At 41.8% G+C, this 24,741-nt stretch overlaps 1 protein-coding gene across 6 annotated transcripts in view; it reads right to left on the reverse strand.

The window, feature by feature from the left end:
• Positions 1 to 24,257, reverse strand: part of SLC12A4 (solute carrier family 12 member 4) — a 47,480-nt gene extending 23,223 nt beyond the window's left edge. Inside the window, exons 1-5 of one of the 6 annotated variants that reach the window (XM_041400484.1) lie at positions 23,333 to 23,600; positions 22,383 to 22,440; positions 7,348 to 7,623; positions 3,786 to 3,880; positions 2,374 to 2,505 (exon numbers count right to left, since the gene is read on the reverse strand). In XM_041400484.1, coding sequence (XP_041256418.1) covers positions 2,374 to 2,505; positions 3,786 to 3,880; positions 7,348 to 7,519 — 399 coding nt within the window. In that variant the 5' untranslated portion in view covers positions 7,520 to 7,623; positions 22,383 to 22,440; positions 23,333 to 23,600. Of the gene's footprint in view, positions 1 to 2,373; positions 2,506 to 3,785; positions 3,881 to 7,347; positions 7,624 to 22,382; positions 22,444 to 23,332; positions 23,601 to 23,968 lie in introns of those variants that run through there. The other 5 variants (XM_041400482.1, XM_041400486.1, XM_041400485.1 and 2 more) reach the window with 5 other exon arrangements.
• Between the last annotated feature and the right edge of the window lie 484 nt (positions 24,258 to 24,741).

The following is a 24,741-nucleotide window of genomic DNA, read 5'->3' on the forward strand; positions in this document are numbered from 1 at the left end:
ATTATTGGCCAAGGTTTTCAGTCTTATATTCTGCATGATGTTCAAAATTTTATATTACTCATGGCAAGAGAAGGAGAAGAAATTCAAGCTGCAGTTATGATATTGCAGCTGATGAAATTTATCTCAGAGACAGACATGCAGACAAAGGTTTGCCAAAGGAAACTGCAGTGTTTACACAGAAAACACTGAGATATTAATACAGCATGATACTGTCACTTTTGGAAAGGTCACCAAACCCATCCTACAAAAAACATCTGAGAAGTCTGTGAACACACATTTTTGGGACATGGGAAAGCATAATTCAGGAAAACACAGTTATTAAATCTGAACTCCATTTTGCCATAGAAGCAAAGCTTTAATAAAGATAATAGTCCTTTTTAATGGCAGTAAATATCTTGAAAACATGCAAGCATGAATCACACCTAAATGTAGAAATATTAACACCATACCATGCACAGTACTCTACCAGGGATTGAAAACATGTTCTCAGTTTTCTTTCTCAGTATTTCTGACCCAAATACCATGGGTCAATGGTATTTGACCCATTTTTACCCTGTGAAGTTTTATATACATTTGCTTTAACCAACTGTATACTACAGTCCCATTGCCAAATTCTCCCAATCCTTTTTCCATCAGGGAAGCAAGGGACTAGCTTCCAGATCGCTCTGCATCTTACCCCGGTATTCTGGTCAGGCAATTAATAAGGAAATAAAGAACAAAAGTGATCAGAACTTCCTCAAAATCACAACAACTGTATCTGTTGTATCCTCCACCACTCTACTTTTGTCAGAGAAAAAACTAATCTGCTTCTGATAGCAAGAGGATGAAAATTATTTTAGATTATGCAATAATACCATACCAATAATACAATACTAGCAGCTGATGCCTGACATTATTCCCACCAAAAGCATGCTAAAACAGAGGTGCAGCTGACATTCCCTATTAGTAATGTGAAGGTAAAAGCTTTGGATAAGACTCAGCCATTAGTATAATAACAAGTACCACACAAAAGAAAATCATAATTAAAATGTTTAAATTACTTTTTTAATGTCAGCTTATAGGACCAGAATGCAGCTACTTCACCCAGGTGACCTTAGCTCAGTCCTGTCATGATGTAAAATTAACCACAATATTGCAGCACTTTTAGTGGATGTGGTCTCAAATAAAATTGAATTTTAAGCTTCACGTTGACAAAACAATTTTGTTATCCCCAGTGTAAAACTGCAGAGTAAGGAACTGGAGTGTGAGTAAGGGCATTCAGCATGGGGTAACATGCTTGCTCCTTGAGAGCACTATTGCTTTGCAACATTATCACTGCCATGTCTTTCTGAAATGGCTCAAGCTTTGTAGGGCAGTGCCAGAAAACCTGCAGAATTCAAGTGCTATCTTAGCTTCTTTGGAAACCTTTCTTTTGACAGAGCCTGTAAACAAACTGACAGGCCTGCCAGCCATAAAATGCAATCACACCACTTGCAGGTGTAGCAGTAACCCAAGCACCTGCAGCAGTGCCAGAGGAGAGGGGAGCAGTTAAACACTGCCCTCCTGATAGAAATCAGCCACCAGCAATCCAACCTCACCTGCTGCAGGCACTCCAGGGCCAGCCCGATGGGCCAACCATCTAAATGCAGATGCTTTGGGGCAGAATTCACTTGCCTAAGTGCCTGACACCAGAATGACTCCTGAGCTGCCCCAGGGTGTCCAATCTGACCTCCACCCTCCACTCCAGACGGGTGTTGTCTCCTGCCAGCCCTGTGTCATCACCTACCAGCCTTGTAGAGATGTGTCAGGTACCACTGGGCAGCTAAAACAGCCCTTGGAAAAAGCTGGGCGGTTGTTTAGCGTTTATTTGTAGCCCACTAAAAGCCTTCTTATCTACATCCACACCAAGCATAGGGAATGGCACTGCAGTGCAGTTTTACCCACCACATCTGCCCCAGTTCCCTGTAACAGCTGGCTCCCTACAGCTTCCATGGCATTTCTTTGCAACATTGTCATGGCTCCCGAGAGAACTTAAGAACTCCTGCCAGCCCTGTGTCATCACCTACCAGCCTTGTAGAGATGTGTCAGGTACCACTGAAAAAACAGCCCTTGGAAAAAGCTGGGCGGTTGTTTAGCGTTTATTTGTAGCCCACTAAAAGCCTTCTTATCTACATCCACACCAAGCATAGGGAATGGCACTGCAGTGCAGTTTTACCCACCACATCTGCCCCAGTTCCCTGTAACAGCTGGCTCCCTACAGCTTCCATGGCATTTCTTTGCAACATTGTCATGGCTCCCGAGAGAACTTAAGAACAAGCAGAAGGGAGGCCCCAAAAATCACACAGGGAATCATCCCATTCATCAGTTTTGGCCATGGAGAGAATCTTCACTTACTTTTGATACTTTCTTCTTCGATCCATCGGTATTTTCTGCTTCTTCATGTTCCTTGACACCTTGAGTAAGATTTGTGTAGTTGACCAACTTGCCAAGCAGAGATGACACTTTTGGTCGTATATCAAGTTCTTCCTGTGGAAGAAGACAACAAATCAACCTCTGCAGTCCACAGCATTTCTGAAGAGTGGCTGGGATCACACCATCCTGGGCATGCCTGAGGCCACCAGGGAACACACCAGAAAAATCATCCAGGAAATGACAAGAGTATTTCACTGTGCCTCAACCACTGGTGAGAGGTTTTAATTTCTGAAAGGAGGGCAACTCAGATAGGAAAAGGCCAAAATGTCTGCACCATGTGAATCATTCTCCTTAGGTGCTGAAAAGCAATGAAGAAGTCTGAGCCTTAGAACTGTGATAAAATGAATGTGTAGCTTGCATGTATCTCTAACGTCAACTTACATCAACAGATACACTTCTTAAAAGGTCAAGCTGACAAACAAATCAGAGATTTAGTGATTAAACTCTGCTTACTGTAGACATGTATGCACTCTGATGATTTTATTACATTTTCCAAACTATGCTATCTAATTCATGTGGATCTAGACAAAATTCCCAAAAGCCACACGTATGGAGGGCCTGACACCTTTATACTCATCCCATCCAATTTCTGGTTCTGGTTTGGGGGCAGGGGGGATGAAAAGAGACCCAAAACAAAATAATTCCTTTTCCCTTTCAAATTAAAGTCTTGTATGTCTGGTAACACAATAAGGAATTGCATGGTGAAGAGAAACAACTTTCCACACAGGAAACAAAAACCAATTGAGAAAGATTTCACTGACTGCAGCTTTATCATATCTTTAGATATCACCTTGAACAATTTTTGGTAAGATCAGTAGCATTATGTTCTTTGTATATGATGCAGAAACTGACCCCAAATGGAATCATCCTTAAAGGGATGACATGAGCCAAGCACCCCTTTTCTTATCCCTTCCTGTGATCTGACCTGCAGCTGATATGTTTAAAAACCTGATTACAATTTCTTCCAGAAAGGGGCTGAGATAACATGTACCTCCTGTTCAGGAGAGCAGCATGGCCTTTGGGATCCTGGTGCATCCCCCCTCTACTTAGTGCCACAGAAGAGCCTGCACACCTGGTGTGGTCCTGTGCTTATGGAAAGATCTCCAGCAGGAGTGCCTGCCCCTCCTTAATTGCAGATATTTACATTTATACAGAGTTATAACTCTGCCTCACAGACCCAGCTGTCACCACACAGGATGTCACTGCCCACTGGTGTCCCTGACAACAGATGGACACCCACAAAAAGGCACGTGGGGGAGAAAGATGCGCTCAATCCCGCCCATCATGGAAGATCACAAATCACATTGGAAGTACAAAGAAAGGCTAGAAATTACCTCAAACAAAGCCAGATTTCTGTCATAGTAATCGCCTCCCTTGCCAGCTTCTGAACTGTTCAGGAAAGGACTGTTTTCTTTATGGTTGCCATGACCTGTGAAGAAAAAAAGAAGCAGATTTTGATAACCAGAGAATGATACTGTAACTTTGAAGAATCCGTAGGTAAAAATCTCATTTCATTAACTGAACATATTTCTTTTTAGTATCTCAAGTCATACAATGTTAATAATATCAAAGGTGTTACCCTCAAGGCAGAGTTATTTCTATTTCTACTCCTCTGTTTCCTTAAAATAGAACAAGAAGTCACCTCAAAGTAAAATTTACAAGTGGGGTCACAGCTACAATGCTATATATGCCTTGTGTGTGCTCACTTCTGTAACTGGTTTTATACAGAACAGCTGCAAGCACTGGGACAGCTCCTGCGCATTTCGAAATGACTCCTAATGACAACAACATCCTTTGAGCTGTGTGTCCAACTCAGTTCAATACCTTTAGCAAGACTGAACATTTCAAAGACTAGTAATGACAATACAAAACACCCCCAAAGCACCTTTTTAGTTCTTAACTGCTGTTTGTTATTCACTATGCCCACTAATCCCCAGACATTCAACACCCTTACTGTGTTTTGAACATTTAAGCCGTGCATTCTTCAGGCTCCGCTTATACTCCTATATTAAAACCTAATATAATATACATTAAAATTAGAATCAGAGCATTCCTATATGCAATGAACAATGTCAAAAAAAAAAAAAAAAAAAAAAAAAGAACATAGAAGATCTGTAGAGTTTTCTGTAGTAAAAAAGAAAAAAAAAAAAAAAACAAAGAAGATCTGTAGAGTTTTCTGTAGAAAAAAAGAAAAAAAAAAAAAAAACAAAGAAGATCTGTAGAGTTTTCTGTAGAAAAAAAGAAAAAAAAAAAAAAAACAAGGGCACTATAGTTTAAAACAACCTCTGAGGGGGAAAAAAATTAAATTGATTTCCATCTTCAAAATAAGTTCTTGGATCTATGTCTCCCATCACCCTCTGCTCAAGAAACAAAAATTCTTCTCTTTTGCCTGTACTTCTTCACTCCCTGCTCTCCCAGCCAATACAAATGAATTATTTCCAAGAGCATCTCCTTAAGAGAGGATTAATCCAAGGAATACACTTCTCTATTTACAAAAGATATAACCACTACAGAAATTAAAAAAAAAAAAAAAGACATTATTATGTCAAATGAAAATACTACAAGTTAAAATACTCTGCACTGAATACACCAAGAGATTAAACATCTGGATTTTTGGGTGCATCTTTTCAATTATTACAGCAATCAATTCAACAAGGCTACACTTAAATATTGTAATGCAATTCAAGTGAAAATCTCTCTGCATTCTGAAATTTGAATCAACTTACAAAATTAACCTAACAGACAGAGAGGAGAATCCTCCACTATATATAGTGATCAGCACAAACCACACTGTTACAAAAGTAAATGTTATAAGCCAAGAAATTATGATAACATTCAGTCCTACTCTTACTGAAGGGAAGGCATGCATGGAAAGCAGCACAATTTTCTGGAAATTGCTGACAGGTGCTTTGAACAAAACTGTTGGAAAAACAATGCTCACAAACAACAGAGGGATTTTTAAACTTCTGTAAGTAAATACTTAGCTGACCAAAAATATGAAAAGAGCAGCCTGTTATGTTTATGTGCCTAGTGCCCTTCTCACAGCTCTGACAACTAACCCCAAAATGTTAATTAGCAGCTGCCTTGAACAAGGGGGCTCAGCTTATTTGCTGACCCCAGCTACACATAAGAGATGCTCACTTTGCTGTAATTGTAGAATTTTTTACATTACTAGAAAAACAGCAGTAAGCTTAACAACACAGCATCAAAATCAAACGGTTATCAACTTTAGCAAAGGTTAAAATCTGCGAAAGCTGCTTGCTTGCTGTATTTGTTATGCTTATACTGGAATATACCAGATCAATTTTGCTGCAGTGTGTGCTGCAGTCCCGCCATCCTGTTGTGGTTGAAGTACATTTACAATTTTTGCTGAGGAAATGGAGTTATCTGCCATACACCTTTTACTTATTAAATTGGACACAAATGATGGGGCAAATTATGACATCAACAGAAATACTGTCTGCTTGATTCTTCAAGACTCTGGTCTCTGCAGTATCTTCTCCATTACATTTATTAAACTCAGCAAGGTCATGAGCAATTTTGGTTTGTTTCCTCAATTCCTATATTATACGCTATATAGGAAAACCTATATACTGGCTCTGGTGACAATGTTTGAAATATCAGCCTGTTGTTTTTGGGTTTTTTTTATCACTGAGTGATTTTTAAAGCAATTCTTTGCTGCCTTAGTTTTCCTCCTTCCATTGGGAACCCTACTTTATCACTGCCTCAAGTCAGCATAATGGGTGTTCTTTTACTTATAACACTTGGAGAAACTCTCAACCATTTTACGTACAAAATCCCACTGTTGCCAAAATACATTCATACATTCAATCTCGGTTTTTTAAGCAAGATGAAAATTATTTTGCTCTTTCAAAATGCCCTTGTTACCATAATCCACATAACCTCTCCTTAGTTAGTTAAGATTCATACCATCTCCTTGAGCCTGACAAAGACCAGTGACTTAAAATGAATCTTCAACTTGACTGTCATTATTTTTTAGATGCATCTTCATTTTACCACCAGTGAATTTTTCACAACTGATCTGTTCAGAAGACCTCTCTCTCTCTAAAGAGCTTCCATCTTCTCTCTCATTCTCCATTTATATGTTCAATTATCACTCAGACCTTTCCCATTAGACTGTCCTTCTGAATTTGACCCCTTGGCATGCTGGCTTTTTACACCATCCTGCACTCAGGAATCCCAAACTGAATAGGAAATTCAGTAGAACTAGTGACTGGAAATATAGTATTGATTTTGCAATTGCTAGGGCACATTTTCTTCTTGGTGGTTCAGATGATAGAGAAGTACAACTAGCTTTTTACCACATTCACAGCACTAGCTCCATTGTCCTGAAATAACATACATATGAATTACTGCAGGCAATGCAAAAATAAAAGTGAACTTTCCTGCTGATCTAATGAAGGGCCACTTTTAAGTCCCTCTCAAACACTGTACACTTTCCACAGGAAGTGAAGGTGTGAAAGTTTACATGCAAGTTCTTCACAATGACATCCTAGCTCCACATCACCAATAAGCAGAACTGGAGCTGCAGAGATGTGTGCTGAATCAAGCTACTACATTGCTAACTTCAATACAGCTAATTAAATGATGGCCAAAAAATCACCTCCATTACAGCTGCACATTCAATGCAATCTCTTCTTTATACACATGTTCTAAACCAAAGCATTCCTCTCACTTTCCCTCTTCTCACATTGTGCTTCCATTTCAGGAGTAAAACCTCCAGCAAATCACCATTTCCTCAACAACAATCGCAACTGTACTTCAACAAAACACACCAGACTGCAGCACAGGGCAGAAACCACACTGCAAGGAAAAACTGTCTCCAGTTTATTCCCTGTGCCAGTGAGCAACAGCAGCAGCTTCAAAGAGACTTACTTGCACGGGAGGAGCGCGTTATCTCCATCAGTTTGGGGAGGGAGCGGATGTGACCTCGGAAAGCTACTCTGGGGAGTTCTCGCCCCCGCTTCACCCCAGGACGGTTCACATCCTGCAGCACGGAGGCTCCTGGGCAAGCACCATCCTGTGACATGTGCACAGTTTTCCACATCCTTAGTTATCAAGTCTTTGGTCCTGGCCAGTAGCTATGGTGTTAGCTTTCATCACTCAAGATTGATTTGCAAGGAATATTTCTCAAAGAGGGAGCTAAATACTCTGCAACAGAGAATAATTTATTTGCCTTAGTCCCTAATTAATCTCAAATTTTGAGGTATTCAAGCTGTATTCCAAGTAGGTTAATGTTTCCTCTTCACTTGTTTCATTGCTCCTCACTCTTCATTATCTTTCAATAATTAAGGCATTTTATTTCTGAATGCTACCAGTTCTCTTCCAAACCAGATAATTCTATTTGCAAACACCACATCAACTATCTAACTATCTACAGTTTATCTAAACATCTCCAGCAGAGTTCCCTGAACATTCTACTCCCCTACTCAGATATGGGCACAGGTCCAGAGAACAAGTTCCTCATCCTGTGGATACCTGTGTTCCTTAAAACATCAGAGATGATCCATGGAACAAAACCTAAAACTCTCAAGTGTGCATGCTCCCACACATGCAAACACACAAGCTCAGGAAACAGAACAAAAGCAATAAATGGATGGATGGATGTCCAAACTTTTGCGTCACAGCCAAGAAAAAACACTGTGACTAAACCACAGCAGATATTCTACTGACTGGTTTTACTTTGTTCTTCTCCAAAAGGTTAATGTTGTCTCTACTAAAAAAAAAAAAAAAATTAAAAAGTATTAAGAACACAGAGGACACTATTCATGTTACTGCTTTGCTTCTGGAAGAGGATTAGGCCAGACAAACAGTTTCACTGCTTGAGCATACTGAATGCAAGCCTTTTGTGCAAGCCATTGTGTTTCCTTAAGTAACTGAGAGATGAAATCCAGAATTTAGAGAGAATTACAAACAAAAGGCATACATGAAAGTAACTAAAAGACAGACTAGTGAGGATAAATGAAAGCTGAACAATTAGGCACAGTGATACATACTTTACACAGTATTGCAAAGAAAAGACCAGGAAGCTTCACAATGATAAGGCCTACTCTGCCAGACTAAAATAATCATTGAGAAGGTGGCAAGAGCAGTTGCATGACTTGACCTGTCAAGGTTTTATTTTTCTCTACTGCCAGTTTCTAAACGCCCTTACAAAAAAAACACCACTCCCCTACTTCACCACATTCAGATAAAGAAGCGGAAATTAGTGCATCTTTAAAAAAACTTTCATCAGGACATGACTAACCCAGAGATGCTCACCTACTTCTTATGGAAACTTCATCTACCTGGCAAGTTAAGACGTGCTGAAGGCACAGATGGACAGAGCCTGACCAGCTTTAGTCTCACCCACACAGACAACAAAGTGAACAGAGCAATGCCAATTAAGCTACAGCAAGGTTAAAACATTAAAGAAAAAGCAAACTCTGAAGAGGGCTGAACTTTGATAAGAAACTTCTGCCACTTTGCCTCTCCAGGCACATCATAGCAGAGGCCATGCCAGCTGGCAGAGGCACGCACAGCCTGCTCCCAGCATCTCAGGAGGAGCACAGCCTCCAGCACACTGGAGGCAGGAAAGCTGCACAAAGCCCCAGACACTGCTGTGACAGGTGAGGGTGGCACACAGGGCTGCCACAATCCTCCCTGCCTCAGGTACCAAGTCTTAAGTGAGGGACTAAATGTCTTCAGATAATTTCACTGTGAATCAGAGTTCAAGTCAGAGCTGGAACTGAAACGCTCAGCTTGACCAAGAAACACGTTGGTTTCTTTACCCCTTTATAAATAACAAACAGCAGGTACTTCCTAGAAAACTAGCTCAAAGACAGCCCAACACTCCTCCCCTCAATGTAATTTAATTTCTGGAGCAGTGTAAAAGTTAGTATCTCACTTGTAATTGTACTATGCATGTACAGGCTCCTTTGTGTCCACCACAGTAACAACCACTGTGATGAAATAGCCTGTCTAGCAGCCAACACCACATTTCGCTGTTATTCAGACACTATTCCACAAGTATTACTGGCTACAAAACCTGTGATAGTTAAGGGCACAAACTGAGCCATTTTCATGCACAGGGAGCACTACTTGATCTGACTTTTTTTTTGTTTAATTACAACAAAAAAATATTCATATTTATAATATTTCATCTACCAGTAACACTGGAATCTAAGATTAGAAATCAGAGTTGATACCCAAGTAGTTGCTGCAGGTTTCCTTTAATATGAGCAATCTAACAGCAGGCTGTTAAAGCCAACTAATCACACAAGCTCACTTCTCACTCAGGAGATGGCTCAATTAGCTGACCCCTGGAGTGCCTCTCCTGTGCATGCACCTTGACATGCTGCAAATTACCTCTAAAGAGCCTAACCTAAATAAAACCCTGATTTATAGATGTTTTAAGACGGGCAATATGTATCCCACTTCAGAAAGCAAGTTAGTTCTGTGTGATTTATTTGTGCTTTCTCAGATTTTCACGTGCCAGTATGTTCTGCAAATTTCTACACAAGTGGCAATTAAGACACGATTTACTTTGATTTTTGACCACAAAATCAAAATAGGTTTGCTATACTTAACTGCTCTCACAAGACCTAGAAGCAAATGAATACACCCACATTAGGTATTCTACTGGGGGAAAAAAAAAAGAAAAAAAAAAAAAAAGGAGAAACAATGGGATTGCTCCAAACAGAAATTATTGCACAATCAGGTTTTATTACTCAGGTTATTTTCAGGGCATTTGTTCACAGCCTTATGGATCAAGTTTAATACAAAAAGCTGTGCATGTCCATTTTTATCACACTTTGGGGGTTTGGTCTGTTTTTAACAGCTCTTAGACACAGTTTCCCAGATGTCAACGAGGATCAGGCTCATGCTGTTCCTCCCACAAGCTGTGTGATGTTCACAGTGTTCTGCTCATCACTCACAGGCCATCAAGACCTGCAGGTCTGGGTATTGCTGAGAAACAGAAAATCCTCAACAAGCTTCCCGGACTTTGCCAGCAGCCCAAGAACCCTGGGATCTGCACATCTCAGCAGCCAAGCACTCAGGAGCACTGCTGCAGTAAACCAAGAGATTGTTCTTCTAGGATAACCCAAGAAACATGCAGACAATAATTTGATTTCAAATACATTCCATGTCTGCTTCTATTCATGTGGTTCCTCACATGTGGCTGGACTAAAGAAAACTCATTCCTTCTCAGAACTGTTATGGAATATTTTTCTTGGTTCATTCGTGAGACTATACCAAATAATTCAATGTACAAGTATGCTTTTGCAGATATCACTACCTTGACATTTCATTAACAGAAATCAGACATTGCTTCTTTTCTTAAATTACTTTCAACAATTTAGCAAAAATCCTAATCCATCAGCAGCAGTCCAAAATAAAGATAACTTTAAGCAATAATAAAAAAGGCAGCCTATTAGAAATACTTGTTTCTCCATGGACAACACACAACTAGCCAGAAACACAAAGAATTTCTAAAATGACAATTCTGGTTACAAACTCATTTATGGCAGCAGAACAGGCAGCTGGCAACACGGGATCTGATAACATGAAATACTTATTTTCCCTTTAGCTACAAAGTAGTCAGTAGTACTCAAAGCACTTTTTCATGAAAAAACAGAAAGTCATGACTTAACTTTCATACTTTTAAAAACTGAAAACAATAATTCCTTTATTTTGCAGTAGGAAAAAGACAAAAGTAGCAAAGTGACATTCCAAGCTCAGAAAAAAAAACATTTCTCAAAATGTTTTGAAAACTCCACTAAGTTCTTGTTTTGAGGCTGGGCTGGTTTAGGTGTGGGAGTTTTTTTTAACAGGATTATTGCATTTCCACCAGAAATAGGAGAAACAGGAAATAACCACTACTGCATCTAGTTAGACAAAACTCATTCACACTGCAAACTAGGCATTGCTAATGAAATAACCAACTGAAATCTGGTAATGCCAGTTCACACAAGACCTTGGCTACCAGGTCATTTTCATTGAAGGTGGCAGAAAGCACAAGCTGTAAAATCCCAGCTGTAAAATCCCAGTATTTTACGAAAATAAAGGTCAAAGCCACACTAGATAGGAACCCACACAACAATGAGGCTTAGGAGAGGGAAACACAGCAGAAAGAAAGGACAGACCTTTCCCTGGAGAGCTCTGAGATCCTCTGTACTTGAAACACAGGCTCAAACAATCAGTTTCACTGGCAACACTGAACACTCCCATGCCTGCTCCAGACACAATTTCCATCAGAAACCGCAGCTTAAACACAAAACTATTGACATCTGTGCTCACGTTAACACTATATGTTGTTCATTCACTATTATAACATTATTATGCTATGTAATAGCATTATTTACTTCACTGTTAATTGACACTGTCAATATAATTTTGAGTTTACTGGATTTTATGCAACTATTAAAGCCGTGATTCTTAAGACTTATTACATACTACACTGCAGTACACACTTATTACCAGCAACAGTGATGGCACCTATAAAAGTGACACAAACAAAGAATAATTGTACCCAAAAACTGAAACAAAAAGCTGTATTATTGATAATATAGTCATTCCTCTGAACCAGTTCAGAGTTTAAAAGATGGCACTTGCTTTTGTTCTGCTTGAAAGGAACAGACAAAACTTTCCCAAACAACATCCTATGCAACAGATAGGCTGGAGCAGAGTACAAAATTAACTATACAATTAAGCACAGATCTTGGATTTATCCCTAGATAAACATGTGTGAAGACTTCTACTGTACTTTTCAAAACTAGATTAGAGAACAGCCTTACCCATCAAGTTGTCTGACCCTACACAACTCGAAGGATTTCACAATTTAATAACCCTGTGTTTCAGAAAGCATTATGACTTTATTTTTCAGTTAAAGATACACTGATAGTTTCAGAACACTTACAATTCTTTGTAGGTGCTAATATCAACATAAAATACTTACCCTTTAGCAATAGTTCTTTGACATTTTCAGTAACTTGGTTTACCATTATTCTTCTTCCAGCTCTTAGCACACACTTTAGTAAATGCTTCCCCTGTGAAGTCTTGAGGATTGGTCAACTCCAATAATATTGTATTTCTAAAAGAACTGTTTCTACCTGCTCTGACAAAGTGCTGGCTGCAATGTTGAATTGGACTGATCTCTTCCAAGAAGCAAGAGGTCCTTACAGAAAGTTAAGCCGACACTGATATAATCCTGGCATTATAATCCTTTCAACACTGAGAAAATACACAAATACCAGGATCTTAGTGAAAATGCTACTTGTGAAATCCAAGCCCAGCCACATTTAAGAGGCACATTGCAGTTGTTTGCACAATAAGAGAAGTGTGCCACAAATCTGCTGCTTGCTGAGTGTGGAACCAGACAGGGTTTTAAACCTGTTAGTGCCACCAGAAGTGTAGCTCTGTGACGTTAGCCCTGCAGGCATTTCAGCTTTCAAGTGAAAACACTGATCTGATTCTTTCCATCTTCAATACACTGGAATAGGATGACCCATTAATGGATGAACCACATGTGAGATCACAAAAAAAGCTAGCAACAGCAGGATGAAATGGGAGGTTTATATAAGACACACAAGAAAACTAACTTACTGATTCTAAGCCCTTCATAATTACCAGAGCCCCCACCATTCTGCCCATTCACAAGGAAATTCTCTGCATACCAGCACACACCTCACCAAGACTTATCTACATGCTGAGGTAGATGCAGTCACCAGGAATACCTGTGTAATTAAAGATGCCAAGTCACTTTTGAGAAATTGGATTTAGGAACTCACATCACTTGGAAGCTTTCATAATATAACCTGTCACTACCAGATGAAAAGAAAAAAAAAAAAAAAAAAACAACACTATAAAAACAACCTTTATTTCACTGTAATCCATTTCAGAGGTTCTTTCATGTGGAACAACTCCAAAATCATTCTCACAATTATCCTCCCTGAAACTCCATCCCTTCACATGCATGAGGGCACCTCAGATACAACACACCTTCTATCAAAATAGAGGGAGCAGCATCCTGGTATTTTCCCTGCCTCAGGAAAAGCCTCTTGTCTTGCTATAAAATGTTCTCACCTTCTTTTTTGAAGGACTGCAACATACATCTATGAGACCAGTATGCAGATTCCATGCAATATTCAATTCAAATGCACCTTTCTTTCTGATAGCAAATACATAAAATTCTTTTCAGCCCTATACATGGCTTCTATAGCACAAAAGAGAGAACAACAAAAAAAAAAAACAAAAAAGCCCAAAAAACACACACCACTATTTTGGACGTACCTGTTCCCTCCTCCAGCTCAACACAGAAAAAAAAAATACAATTGCACAGGCACAAACCTTGGAGTGAGAGAAAGCAGATGGGAACAGTGACCACTAAAAGCCAGTATTGCCACCAGCTCAAAAAACTTCCTATAGGGAACAACTGGAAAGAAATAAGGTAAGAGCTAGGATGCTAAATATGCTCCAGATATGCAGAAAATGACAGAAGGAGATTTAATTACTTTGAACATTTCAATGTATGTACATTCTGTGTATTGCATACTACACAATGGACATTTACAGACATCTATCTACTATCATCCATTCCTGGAAGACAGCAGAAAGATTTTGGTAACCACTTACAAGCTGATTGTGAAACCCTGAATGTCATTAGTTTTCAGTCAGTTAACTCATACAGAAAGTGCTGAATGTCAGATATTTCTTTCATTTGAGAAGTACTGTGTTCCATGTGGAAACCAAGTTCATGAGAGTTTGGGGTTTTTTTTTAAGCCAAGGAAAAAGGAAAGGGGGAGGGTGTTTCAAGGAGGAGGAAGAAAAAAGAAAAATAAAAGTTAAGCATATCCAAGGATGACCTTTCATTGTGAAGTGCTACAAACAGCCAAAACTCACTACAACTCCGGTCAAAATACTTAGAGAAATTACCAGTCAGCATGATACTTCTCCAAGCAAAGGGAGTAACTGCTTCCCACTGAACATCTCAGAGGGTGGAGAGAGCTCTGACATTGCACATGATAAAGAGCAAACCACTGTTCTTCTAACATGCAAATATTTTGACACACATTTACAAAGAGCCCACAAGTCTCCCAAAACAGCACAACACATTTCCCACAGTACAACACAGCACAGACCAAGAAGTAGTCAGATGTCTGGAGAAGCCACAATGGCTTTTACCATCATTTTACAGAAAGTTCATCTGTTTGCAAGAGCATCAGAGCAAGTGGGTATAACACAATAGCTCAGAGAAACTCTTCAAAGAGCAATCAGCAACATTAGATCACTCCTCTGCTTCACCAGTCAGGAATTAGGCAGCTGGAACACAATCTAAGTCAGAAAACACTCCAAGATGTATAATAGTGAGTTTGCTCCTGCTAAATACATGCTTCTACCAAAAAGTCTACAATACAGTGTCTTAAAAGGGCAAAGGCAAAATACTGCAATTAAATAATTCTCTCTGTTGCCTTGAGTTAGAGCTTTCAAGCTCCTTGCATGTGTGCTAAAAGGCATCTTAACACAAGGCAGATAATCATCCCACTGTCTGCTTACACAGAATTGGGATTTACCAAACATGGCTCAGCTATAGCTCCTTTCATGACTGGCCACCGTGTCACAGAATTTAACCCCTGACATCGTCACCAGATTTCCTGGAACACAGAAACACATCAAGAGTGAGTGGTTTGTGTTGGCCTAGACAAAGAAGACAAGACAAAAGTTCCACGCAGGAGCTGAAGCAGGGGTTGGCTTGTGATGCTCTCAAAACAGCCATGCTCCAGCACAGGGTGCAGAACACAAACAGGAATCAAAGGAAAGGAAGGGATGCTGTTGAGGGGATGCATGTGGTCAAGTGGTACTACTGCCAAACACTTCACACCGTGAAATCACAGACTGGACATTAAAACCTTAGCAGAACAAAGCCAAAAAGACACAGGAGCAGGAGGTTCTAAAATCAGATCTGCAAGACAATTAACAAACTTCTACCTTTGAGTCAGCTCTGGACACAAATACATACTACAGCAAGTAGTAGAAAAAGTAAGATCAATTATACTATTCAGAAGAGGATCAGCAAGACAAAGCTCCTGAATGCAAAGGTAGAAGGCAGAGGAGAAACAGTAATGTGCTGTCCTCCACCAGAGACAGCAGCAGCTATGCCATCCTCTTGAATTACTCCTAGTCCTGACTCAGATGTGACCTCCTACACGGAAATCCAGAGCGGACTTTGCACACAGTAACTAAGCTCAGGGCTACTCAGCTTGCAAACAGAGACAGGGCCATAAAATAAAATAGCATTGCTATAGATAATTTTATGGAAAATAATTATACTGCAGGGTATAAAAACTGTGTTTTACTGCAGCAATCAGCAATGTAAAGTATGCAAGAGCAAGTCTCAACAAGTTTGCCCTTCTTAACTCAGCAAATGAGCAGCTTCTAATGGCACACCATAAAACTTCTTTTTTCCCTTTGACATGGAAGTGAAAGTCAGAAGGTTGTATGGTCTGCTTCATGATAAGAGGGTAAATGCAGTGATGGAATGATGTTCTAAATCCCTCAGATAAACAGAAGAAATTGCTGGCTACTGGCAGGAGATGAACCTGAAGGCTGGTAATTACACTGCAGAGGAAAAAAATGTGTAGTCTTGTTGAGGCATAATTACCTTGAACCTGCCCACAGCACAGAGTGCCTCTGCCCTACACAGAGCTCTGCATTGCCCCTCTGCCAGGATCCGCTTACACAATCCCTGCAAGCCAGCCCCCAACAGCGCTCACAGCTCTGATTCTCCTTTCTAAAGCAATCGATAGATTGCATCCTCATGACAGCACAGACCATGTGGCAATCAATGCAAGAGCTGGGCTTCTAGGACAATGCAGGTCACTTGGGTGGAGAGAAAGGAACAAATGAAGCATTCTGCAGTCAAGAGGATGGACCTGTGGGCCAAAAACCCAGGAGAGATTAGGCAAATCCAACATGTGAATACCTGTGGAAATACTGGCACAGAGGAGCTTCTTGGAGCAGCACTGTGACCATCAGTACAGAGGTGGGATGACAACCACTCCTTCACCAGCCCCAGCCACCTCCTCCCTCACCCCCTGCCTGCCCTGCCTGGCACTGGCCTCTCATCTTCTGCTCAGCAAAATGACATTTCATTTATATTTCCAATAAGTCTAAAGCTGCATCCAGTCAGCAAAGCATAACTGCCAAGTTATCAAACTTCCCCATTCATCCATAAGCTAATTGAGTAAAAGCTTTCTGGGGGCAGTTAGCACTTTATTCTGCATGTCAAATTCCATCTCTCTGTCCTACAGAGCACAAAGAAGATCAAAAGATGATTAAGAAAGAACTCCACTTGCTACCTTTAACAGCAACAAAAATTTGAGAAAATGTATTCCCAGAACTGTTCTGACCTGTACTTCTGCTGCTCAGACATGATTTAACACTGCTGGAGAGTAAACAACCTTCTTTTCCAAGCCATACCTAGAACCCACCTCAAAATCTAAAGCCCTGTAAAAAGCCTGTTAGGAAAAAAATGCTACCCCATTCACTCCAGGAACTTCTTTTTATGGTTCAGAAGTGACAGTTTGAAACTTGTGAAACAGTGTTTAAAATAAAAGCCACAGGGAACAAATAGGCAGTAAACGGGCTACAAAATAGCCTCCACACACAGTTACATACATATACAGATATATATGCAATTACAGTATACAAAATGTTGTCATATTCCAATTCCAGAGAGGTTTACCCTACACGCATTGTAAGGGCTGTATTTTTGTGTAGACCTTTTAAATTTAAAGGCAGATATATTAACTGTCAAGTATTTGAGTGTGTGAAAAGACTAATTATTTTGTGTATGTATTTTATGTTGCTTGCTTAAAACAAAGATATTGTTTGCTTGGCAATCGCTACAGCAGCCACTGTGAAAGATGCTCAGTCCTCCACGCATGACAAAATTCAAGCATGCTGAAAGAAATCATCCAAAGCAGCTCAAATGAAAGAACAAGAACAGTACTACTCATTGCTAAGGGATCACTTGGCAGCACTTAAACAGTTGCCTATTGAAAACTAATAATTAAGAAAGAGGTTTTACTAAATCAAACAAAAAAAAAAAAAAAAAAAAAAAAAAAAAAAAAAAAAAAAACCAAAATTTTTTTTTTCAAAAAAAAAAAAAAAAAAAAAAAACCTGGAACTTTATTATCTAAGAATAAAAATCAGCTTAGTAAAATTAAGAGGTCCAAAATTTCCAATTCAGAGGTTACTGAAGACAAAGCAAACACACCTAAAATGTAATTCAAATAGGCTTGAACCATGTCTTTAAATGGTGCATTTTTTTTTCTCTGTAATTCAGGTCACAGAACAAAGTATTTAAAGAGCAACCTTGAGCCAACAAGTTGAAGATGTGGACCTTTTCATCAAAGAAATCTTGCTCCATGTATTTGTGCTAATAGCAATTCTTCTGTAATTTAAAGCAGTCTGCACATTATTTGCTGCATCACAATAAAAAACAGATGTAAATCCTTAACTTGGTCTTGGAAGGGGAAAATCACCAAATGCAGCTTTCCTCTGCCTGTGGCACTGGGCATCCCCCATCCAGTTACTTGCACTTCAAAACAAGGCAGTGATCACTAACTCTGATCTATCTCAAGGTTGTTGCTCCAACCTCAGCCAACAGCATTTATTAGGATACATTTTTAGGTTTGGCTACATTTACAAGGCTAAATGTATTTGGTTTAGCTACATTTCCCAGTCAATGAGACTGCAAACTACCTTAGTCTTCATTCTACACTTTAGCAAAAGCCAAAATTAAATTTTACATTGAAAAGCACGCAAAAACTTATGCTTTAATTTTGTTGCAGCAGGGAAAAGAAAGCAGATGTCACTATTTTCTTTGAGGAAGTGAAACACTGAAGAAATTTTTAAGGGGAAATTGAATAACACACAGAGATCAATTTTATACATGAAAGAGAGATGTAATACAAACACAAAAAACCCAAAAACATACTTAAAATTCTTTAGAAAAATTCAGAGATTGTATAGGAGATATCACTTCAGCATTACTGAAAATTTGGAAATTTGTTTGCCTAAATTCCCAAACTTAGTCTCAACTCAAGTTTGGAATGGCAGCTTAGCAAGTACAGGCAGAGAGAATTAGGTAGAAAATCCATGTCTTTTCATGTACAAAAGAAGGTTCAGCCAAAAGAAGGCTTGGCCTTTTAATGCAGGTGTTCTCCAAAACACCAAAAATCTGCAGCTGCAAAAGACCAACCGAGGGTTGTTTGGGTTTTTCAACAATCTTCTCTTGGGTTTTTGCACCATGCAGAGCCACACACACACGGGTACAGGAGCTGCTTTCACATCACTCAGACATATCACAAAGATTCTTCCCAGAGCTTTTTCAAATAACTGAAATACCAGAGAACCCACAAAAAGGCCCATGTTTTCCTATATTTAGCTAAGTCTCCTGTCCACCAGCAGCTGGCACCACGATCCCCTTGGTACTGGACAGCTGCAGCCTCTCCAGCTCAGGCCAAGTCACTGCACAAATTACAAGAAGTAGGAGACATGTTCAGCAAAAGTAGCAGTTTATGCAGCAACAAGAACTTGCTTGTTTTCCTAGACAAGCATTTTAACAAATTAAACCTTACCACACTACAAGCCAATAAAATAAAATAAGAGGTATCGACCACGGGCTCCAGGAAAATGAGCTCCTCAGAAAAATTCCTTTGATTACAGGGTATAAAGAAGTATATACCACCTCCTTCACCCACCCAGCTATTACAAACAGCTAATTATGTCACAAAGCACTTTTCCACTCTCATTTTTCACATGCCAAACTCTTATCTTTCCTTATCTGAAGCAAGAGTCCACTCCTCTATGCACCTGTATTGCTGAGAAAAGAATTCTGGAATTCAGCACAGGAATCAGTGCTGTGCTAATTGCTGATTGCTCAAACAGAAAGAAAAAGAATTTAAAAAGAAAAAAAAAAAAAAAAAAAGAAAGAAAAAAGGAAAGAAAAGGGAAAAAGCCCTAACAACAAAAAACCTTCAAGGACTTCTAAAGTATGACTCTGCTGGTAAGATCCCTTTCAGGATCTGCACTGAAAACCATAACTATTGCTGTGGATCCCACAAGTACTCTTTCTGAAAAGAAATAAATACTGACATATTTAGCGCTGACACGGCACCTTTAATATCTCCAAATTTGCACATCATACTTTTCAGAGAGGGGAAACCAGATGCCAGCAGAACAGAAAAAACAAAACCTTCCCATCAAAATGCCACTACACTGAAAAAAAGGTGGTCTCCATTCCATTTTCAGTAAGAGAACAGTTAACAAATCACCAGAAAAGACAGTTCACCGACATCAGTATTGCTATTCTCAGGTTACTTTCTTTTCTCTGAAACAATTCAGAGGTTCTGCCTCAACTCCACCCCAGGCTGCCTCCTCTATGACCTCTTTCTGCAGCTTTTAGACAACACAAAAAATGCTGAAGACGCTTGTGCTACAGAGGTTATGCAAAAATATTCAACTATGACCACCATAACAGTGTCATTTAACCACACTACTGCCAGCAGAAGTTCTTAAGATAACTTAAATGAAATTTGGACATGTTTTTGTCATCCTATTTAACTCTACTGTCTAATTTATTACATGACTAATTTTATCTTATCTCTGAACTTGGCCAAAACACACCTACATGTAAGAATTAGGCACTTTGAAGAAGAATTTTTGAATGATTTATGTGTCCCCATTAAAAGTATCTTCAGACACGTTTCATGTGAGCTTAGTTTCAAGTCTTGCAAAAGATGGAAAATCTTTACTAGTAAGTTACCACACTTTAAAGCAGTGAACCAGGAAGTTTAAAGTAAAAGCACACTGCTATCACACCAGGACTTTACCCACATTTTCCAAAGCAGCTCGCTGCAAATGAGCAGTACAATCTGCTGCTGCACAAGAACACTGAACACACTGACACAGAATGTGAGCTCGAGGTAAAGGTCTCAAGCCTGGTTAGAGAACTCTGGGCTTGGGAGGAAGCCGTGAGATAACTGCAACATAAGCAGAGCAATTCCTTGGCAAAACCAAGGGTGGCAGCTGACCAAAGCTAGTTAGTGACACCAAGCTGATTAGTGTCTCATTTCCACACAAAAGTCAAGGGAAGATAAATAACTTCCCACAGGACACATGATATTGCCACACTTTGGTTAACTGGGTGCACAATGACTGTGGAGCTGAGATTTCTATTAAAGCAAAGTGTATTTGGTATTTTAAACACTTTCAGACCCCAATGTCCCCCTTTTTGCCCTGTGTACCCAACCTAATATGCTGGCTTTATTTCAAAGACAGAGGGGATGCCAAATTCCCATTTCTCATCCCTGACGATCCATAAAGAAGGGCTCACATGTTTATCATAGGATCACAGAATAATTCTTTGTACTTCTTTTTCTAAATGAAAGATGTCAAAGTCTATTACAAGCAGTGGCAGCCAGTGGAACCTACTTAGAAATAAAAGGCTCATTTTATTCATAAGCAAGCACTGGAACTATCTGACAAGGCTAAATTATTGCACATTGACTAATGTCTTCTTATGGAAATGTTTGACAAGAAATTCTGTTGCAGAACAGTTTCACATCTGCAGATGTGAAACTTGATGTCCTAAAAAAAGCAAAATTCAGGGGGGAAAAAAAAGCCTTCAAAACCAGAGATATGACAAATGAAGGCAGCGGTAAAAAGATCAAACCAAAAAAAGAATCCACCAGAATCATAAGCAACAGCCTAAGATACTGTGCAAGGAGTACTGCACAACACAGGCACTACCCTGCAGACTGTTACAGAGCAGCTACAAACAGCGACAGTGCCACGGCCACACTCTGGGAGGGCCACGTCCTTACTGAGTCACCTCAACCAATCCAACCAAAATGAGCAATCCCAACAAGCCTTGAAATCAGGCTCCGAATAGCAAGCTGACAAAATAAAGTCTTCCCAGCAGAAGGTTCACCAGAACAACTGCAATCAGTTTCTCACCCTGCCTGCAGTGGGGTACTTGATGGCACAGACAGCCTGGAGCACGGGCACTGCTCAGGCAGCTCTGTGTGCATCCATGTGTCAGAATCAACTGTGTGCACTTCCAGAAGGCCACAACCTACAACTTGAACTCTGCACTCAAGTCAAACAGTTTATCTTATCTTGAATCAGGGGCATCCCCAACACCAACATATCCCTCCATGAGCCCTGTAATCAGCTGCTACAGAAGGCTCTGCAGGGTCACCCTCTTGCCTCCAGTCTGCTGGAGCCAGTGCTGAACAGCTCTGAGATATTGTGCCTTCAGCAGGAGCTGCCACCTCTGCTGCGTCATATCATCAACACCCCCTGTGTGAGAGGCCAGGGTAACTGCACAGGATGTAGAAACCAGCACCAAAACAGAAAAGAATAACACAAGACTGAATTCAGATTCCCCGCTACAGAGCTACAAACCCAAGAAACCTCGAGAAAAACAGAAAAGGCTAGTAAGGAAGAACATGCTTGTCAGGACAGGTAGGCAAGACACATATCTTTATACATACACCCCGAGGATATGAAACAATACTTAATTACTGTGAAAGTAAATTAAAAAAATGGAAGGCAGTTAGAGTTCAAACAAAAACAGAACTAGCTACCATATATTAGTAGAGAAATTACTAGATATTTATCAGCTTTAAAACAGAGAGACTCAGCTAACTTCCAGCAGCATGGTTGTGCACCGCAGCTGGGACAGCAGCACATTAGAGGCCACAGCCTGCCAGTGACTGATGGACTGTGACAGGAGCTGAGTGGGTACCCTGAAGTGTGCTGGTTGCACACATCCTACAGGCAGCCTCACACCTAAATAGGAGATGGTTTGAGTTGGCCTTCCTTTATCCACCATGGCAGCAGCTTCCACAAGCCACACTTACCAACCCATGGCCAAAGCTAGTTACTGGAAAAAGCACTCCACGAGGTGTCCACCTCGACCTGCTGAGATGGGTAAAAAATACCTGTTACTTTCATACATACAGGGACTATTAGGTAAGTAGCCTGAGAGTAAAACAGCCCTATTTTACAAAACAAATTAAAGGCTCTGCACAGCCTTTAGGGCTAGTGCCTCAAACTGTCTGTAGTAATAGACAGCTTGGGAAAAGCACCTCCCTTTCATCACCCTAAAACACCCACACTAGGCATGGAAAGAACGGGCATTGGGGCTACATAAGCTACTTGGTATTCAAAATCTAAAATTTCCTTGAAAATGATACAAAGAAAGAAATAAACACCCAATGCACACATACTGGAGATTGAAAAGCATATTCTCAGAGAAATGAGCAAGTTAACAAGGCAGGAACTGAACTTTGTTCTTATGACAGTTGAGTATCACTCAGCAAAACAACCCTGTTGCCTTCCTTAAGCACAGGCCTGAGCAGTGCAGGCTCCCTTCAGGGATTACTGTACATTCAGTAACATTTGCAGTCTGAGAAGTTTGACTGCACGGGCAAGGAAGATCAGGTCAGGTGGTTACTGCTCTTTCTTTTGTTGCCTAGAGTCACTCATGATTCACAGAGGGTAAGTCAGATTCACCAGATGAGCCCATGGGAAGATCCTCTTCCTAAAGGTTACAGAAAGCTAAACATAACCAAGGCAGGAAAAAAAAAAAAAAAAGGAACAGATTGCACAAAGAGCTAAAACAACCTTGTACCAGGACTACACTACTTCCCAAATCCAAGCGTCCTTCACATTCCCACTAGAAACACTCACTGTATTTAGTGATTTATATCTAGAAGTCACAGCAAAACACCAAGACAGGCAGAGCACTCATATCAGCTGCCTAGTTAAAGAATGTTCTTCTCACCACCCAAAATCCCCTCCTACTTACGTGATCTTCTTCTGTAATTGGAATAAATTAACCCCTAAGAAAAAGCAGCTCTGCCTGGCAGGAGCACTTGAGAGAGCCACACAGGCACAAAGCACTTGCTGTAGTATTCAAGGGCCCGGTTTGCGGGAGAGAGACCTTGCTGGGCAGCCGCGGTTTTTAAGATGATATAAACAAGTAAAGCAGACACCGTTAAATTCGACTAATTTAACTGCATTCTCTATCACCCGTTTATTTTGGCAGTGGAGCGCTGAAAACATCTGAGCCTATCTCCACGTACTCTTATCACCTCTGGAGAAGGCAGCCTGTGGGAGCACCGATAAGAGCTATACCCCGGGCCAGCCCCGCTCCCCGCCGCACTCCGGGCTATCACCAGCGGCTGGGGGGCGGAGGGAACCCCGGGCTGCCTCCGGGGAACCCCGCGTCCAGGGCATCCCCGGCTGCGTCGGGCGGGCAGCGCTGCCACCGCTCGGCCCGGCCCTGCCCAGCCCGGCGGGCTGCCCCGAGCCCCGGCGCGCCGGGCTCCGCGTCCCGGCCGTGGCGTCTGCCGCAGCCGGCGGCAGCGGGGCGGGGAGCCGCGCTCCCTCAGCCCCCGGAGCGCGGGCACCGCCGCCCCCCGCCCCGGCCGTGCCCGCTCACCGTCGGAGCTGACGGTGTCGTAGGAATCGCCGGGGGCGGGCGCCGCGGCCGGCTCCCGGTAGTCCACCCAGCTGAGCCCTTCTACGCTGTCGTACTCGGCGCGGGGCTTGTCCTCCACCGGCACCACGGTGAAGTGCGGCATGGCTGGCGGGGCGGAGAGGGCTCCCCGCGGCACCGCGGCGAGGCAGGCGGGACGCGGCGCGGAGCCGGCGGCGCATTCCTGCCCCGTGCGGTCACTTCCTCTCAGGAAACCGCGCTCCTCAACTCCACCCATTCCAGTGCGAGCGCCGGGGCGGTGCGGATCCCGCCGATCCCGCCGCCCCCGGGGCCGCCGGGCGAGCACCGGGCGCGGGGGCGGGGGTCGCTCCGCCGGGCGGCCGCGCTCAGCAGCGGGGGCGCGGAGGAGGGGCCGGAGGCGGCGAGGCCGGCGAGGGGAAGGGGGAGCCTTCCTCCCGCATTCATCGTGACAGGAGCCGGGCCCGGGGGCGGCGGGAGCGGGGCGGGGCGGGGCGGGCGCCCTCCGCCCGCCGCCCTCCCTTGCGGGCGCTGCCGGGCCGCCTCGGGGAGGAAATTTCCCCTCCATCGTGGCCGCGGCTCTCTCTCCTGCTGCCGCCGCCGCCGCCATTTGCTAGGCGGGAGCGATACGCGGCGGGGATGGAGCCGGGTGGTCCCGGAACGCCCGGAGGGAACGGGGTGATGCGGGCAAGCATCAGCAAGTGAGCGCGGGCAAGGGACCCGAGAGCCCCGCCGGGCCGGGCAGCCAGAGTGCTAGT

This window comes from Onychostruthus taczanowskii, unplaced genomic scaffold (assembly GCF_017590055.1).
Source record: "Onychostruthus taczanowskii isolate IOZ18803 unplaced genomic scaffold, ASM1759005v1 scaffold18, whole genome shotgun sequence".
In the NCBI taxonomy this organism is placed as follows: Eukaryota; Metazoa; Chordata; class Aves; order Passeriformes; family Passeridae; genus Onychostruthus; species Onychostruthus taczanowskii.